This window comes from Morone saxatilis, unplaced genomic scaffold (genome assembly GCF_004916995.1).
Source record: "Morone saxatilis isolate NCDOM2014 unplaced genomic scaffold, NCSU_SB_2.0 Contig10, whole genome shotgun sequence".
In the NCBI taxonomy this organism is placed as follows: domain Eukaryota; kingdom Metazoa; phylum Chordata; class Actinopteri; family Moronidae; genus Morone; species Morone saxatilis.
The window spans coordinates 17,885,869-17,889,960 of record NW_023339652.1 but is presented as its reverse complement, the minus strand read 5'-3'; the positions used below and the strand labels follow the sequence as shown (position 1 = coordinate 17,889,960).

Below are 4,092 nucleotides of genomic sequence, written 5' to 3'. Positions count from 1 at the left end.
AAGTTATTTTTATAAAAAATGACCTACTGCAGCTTTTAATAAAAGCACTGACAGCTTTGTCAGTTTAGGTTGCTGACCACGTTATATTTTGTGGTTTATATCATTATTCAGCCTATATATAAAGACAACATGTATGTATGAGCTAAACAGTGGTGGAAGGATATGTTTAGTAACATAATATTGCAATATTGCTAAATTTTATAAAAAAATACGTAATACAGTTTTAAAGATATTCTGTGAAGTTTTTTTAAATAAATACACAAAATGATGTTTCAATATATAGCATATTCAATGTTTCACTAGGAAAAGGACTAGATGTAGAATAAAGCATGGGACTCTGAGGGAGGGCGGGAGAGAGACAGGAGAGGGTAAACGTTGAGAGGCCACAGATGAATAATGAAAGGCAGCCTGACATTCAAGGAGGCTCACAGGACAAAACAAAGCAAAACAATGTTTCACAGTCACGCCTGGGCTGTCTGCCGCGGGGTGATTCCTTATAGTTTTCTCCCCTGCATCTGGACCATCGAAACATGGACCATCGAAACAATGACATTTACGACACCTGATAAAGCAATGTCTGATTTGTGTAAGCATGTACAAATAGCAGCACAATGGCATCAACTAATTCAAGAGGACATACTGCACACACACTGTACACTGGCTCTCTCTATTCGTCTATTTCTTTGTCTCTCTCTCACACACAGATCCAAATATGCTCAACCATTTTACTACTTGGCTGTGTGCCCCAGGAGGTCCAGGGCTTTGTGTCCTCTCTGCAGGCATGAGGAAGATGACTGAACCCCCCTGAGGCCGTTAACAATGACAAACAGAAGGTGAAAGGAGAGGATGAAGGGAAGAAAATATGAAGGAAAGAGAATAGGAGAAGCTTGTTTTGATTAAGCCCTCCATCCTTTACTTTTATTAACTCCCAAAACTTTAGGCTGCAAGCAGGGACAGACATAAAAAACAAACAATAACCTGGAGGCAGGGAAACAGGAGAAGATCATTTCAGGGTTGGGATGAGGAGAGGGTCCAAGGTAAAAATAGTCAGCTACGACCAGGGAGGACAAGAGGGACTGATTTGGATAACGAGCCCAGAGAAAGTTGACCCAAATATTGTACAAAGAGGAAAGGAAAAGAGAGAGAGAAAGGCTAAGGAGATGAAATTGATTGAAGGGTGTATTCCATGTGGTGGTGGAGTCAGTGATACACAGGGATCTATCTACCACAGTGATGTCAGCCTCACACAAACATAGTCCGAAGTGATTCCCCTATGGGGAAAATAAATGTTTTCATTGAACTTCTTTCAAAATAAAAGCAAAGATGACAGTTTTACAGTTCTGAGTTTAATACTGTAAATAAGTGAAGATAATGTAATGTGTAAAAGGTTGTTACTGTATCAGGCACCATTATCCTGAAACCAGATAGTTAACACCAGCATTTCCACATGTGGTTTTTATAATTACCTGTAATTTATCTTAAGCTGCTTGCTTATTATTGTTACATACTATCAGCTGATGTGATGATGGCTTTTGTGTGATTGTCATTGTGGGATTGGGTTTGGATAAGTGGTTCCACTTTCTGGTTGGCAAAGTACCAGCATTTGCTAAGCTCAAAGATAATAAACCCCTTATCAGGTCTTTTATTTCCTTCCTGTCTTTTTTATTAGCACAGAGCAACTTCAATATAATTCAGGAATATCCTTTCATTCTTAGGTTAAAGTTGGTGTTCCACAGGGATCAGTACTTGGACCACTTTTGTTTCAAATCCCAACCCCAAACAGTTTTCCTTTAAGTAATTTCCCTGTAAACTTTACTGAAGTTACTTTCAGGTTTGATAAAGAGTGCAACTCTAATAACATTCACCTTCATATAACTAAACAGCATGAGTAGTAACACAGGCCTTAGAAGTCAGGGCTGCCTACTAGGACAAAAACAGGTTAAAACATTCAAGTGTGAAAAACATGTGATAAACAAAGTCTATGTCAAAGGTGATTATGTGAAAATCCCATTTATTTTCCCATGTGAAATCTCTTTAGAGCTGTAAATCTATACCAGGGCAAGGCTGACATCATATTAGATCAAGTAGGATTTAAGGGAGCAAGGCGTGCATGCAGACACTGTGAGGTGTAGCGCTCTGTTATGAAAAAGGGGAACAGTTGATAGTGTTTTACCTGTGGCTGCAGCATCAGGATCCCTGCCTTGGCGGTCTGCTTCTAGCCATTGGTACAAAGCTACGGACGAGCCGCATGCAGAAAAACATGGAGCAAAAAACAAAGAAAAAAGGGGGCAATGTCAAAACAAATGCACACAGAAAAGCAAATTAATCAATGTATGAGAATGAGTAAAGCATGAACGACACATCAGTATCACAACAGAGCATGGCATTTAAGACAGAACACACATGAGAAGGGAGCATTCTGAAACGGCACTTTTTACTTTTCAGTGTTATTTTTATTAGACACTGAACCACCTACAATTAGTGCAATTACAGAGCTCAAATGGTCTAATAAGCATATGTCACACTATGCAGACACCTGCGGTATGTTAGATACAAATTATGGGTCATTGTCTGCAAATTGTGACATTCCTATCTGTCTCCTTATAAGAGTTTTTACTAAATATTTGGTCTTTCAGGGAGGAAAAAGTGCCATTACAGAGGTGCAAGACTCAATGAAAATGTTTAGATGCATGTCAGCGTCTGCATTGAATGATGAAGCTGTGAGTGGAGTAGTAGCGGTTTAATGTTAGTGAGCGGCAAATTCTTTTGAGTTAAACCAAGCAGCAGCGTTTGCACAGTGACAAATATTCTTAGAGGCAACAAATCACTAACATCATATTTAGATCTCAGTCAAACTCCAACAAACATTCAGAGTAAGGTGGGTCATGACTTTGCCATTTTTTTCCAAAGATAGCAAACAGGAAACAGTTGGGAAGTAGCAGGTTCCCATTTCCGGAATCATGAATTACATGGTAATGGATGGGTGCACAGACCCGTGTAGTCAACAGCAATTTCTGATACTGGTATCGGTATTGGAACAAAAATAATTTGAAAGAATGATCCAACCATAAAGTCTTGAATTTGAATCTTTTGAGCAGTTGAAACAGTTCTTCAATGAAGAGCATGAACACGCACATACACAAATACATATACTGTCAAAAAGTGGAACAAGATCTGGGGAAATCTAGTTGTCAGTGGATTAAAGTGGCCCTCTAGTGATTTAGCACAGCACTTCCATAACGTTAGGGGACTAACAAGAGAAACACAGAAGAATAGTCAAAATTGAACCAGCAGATGCTGAGATATTGTGACTTTTAGTCTCTAGTATGGGTCTACACTAAATCCAACATTTCCCATTATGCAACTGTACTGCATATTTTTGTTATATCCTCCCTGCCTGGTGAAGAAAGCACATTTCTTTCAAACTCAGAGTCCTCAGTTCATAATACAGGCTTTCTGTTATAAATCTGTGGTCACTGAGCCCAAGCCGAGATAGCCCTGATGACATAATTTTGCCATCACCAGGATTATTGTCTCCAGAGAAAGACATTATACAACTGGATGATTAAAATGGATGGCCTTCCCATTTAACATATCATGACCGTATTAAGTGTAAACAGGCTTACCCTGTCTACCCCTTGTCTAGATTACACCAGCATAAAAACAAGCTAATCTATCTGTTGATGGAGGTGCTGTGTGAGCACACAGGCAGTAGGCTAATCCCTGTGAGAGAATCTATGCTCTTGTGATTGGAATCAACAGACCCTAGATTAGAAGCCTTAATCAGCTCTCTCCAAACACAAAACTCCCTAGGAAAAGCAGGGCGCATTACAGTCAGAACACTGCTTGTTAGTTATCTTTATCCAAAGTTCCTTGAACGCAGCACAGAGGGGAAATTCTAGCAGCGTTGGTTATGTATACACTTGAAATCTATACAGGACTGTTGAGCAAGGTTTTCTCTAATGGAGTTAAAAACATAAAATGAATTTATGATGCAATAATGTGCCCACTGACAGAAACATGGATAGTGTACTATGTGTCTGTATCCAGTGTGCACACAGTCACACTCGCACGCACGCACGCGCACACACA

General features: G+C 39.5%; 1 protein-coding gene across 1 annotated transcript in view; it reads right to left on the bottom strand.

Moving 5' to 3' along the window:
- Window positions 1-4,092, bottom strand: part of dennd5b (DENN/MADD domain containing 5B) — a 54,521-nt gene that overhangs the window by 43,393 nt on the left and 7,036 nt on the right. Inside the window, exon 2 of the mRNA XM_035681227.1 lies at window positions 2,174-2,233. Within this exon, the coding sequence (XP_035537120.1) occupies window positions 2,174-2,233 (60 nt within the window). The remainder of the gene's footprint in view (window positions 1-2,173; window positions 2,234-4,092) is intronic.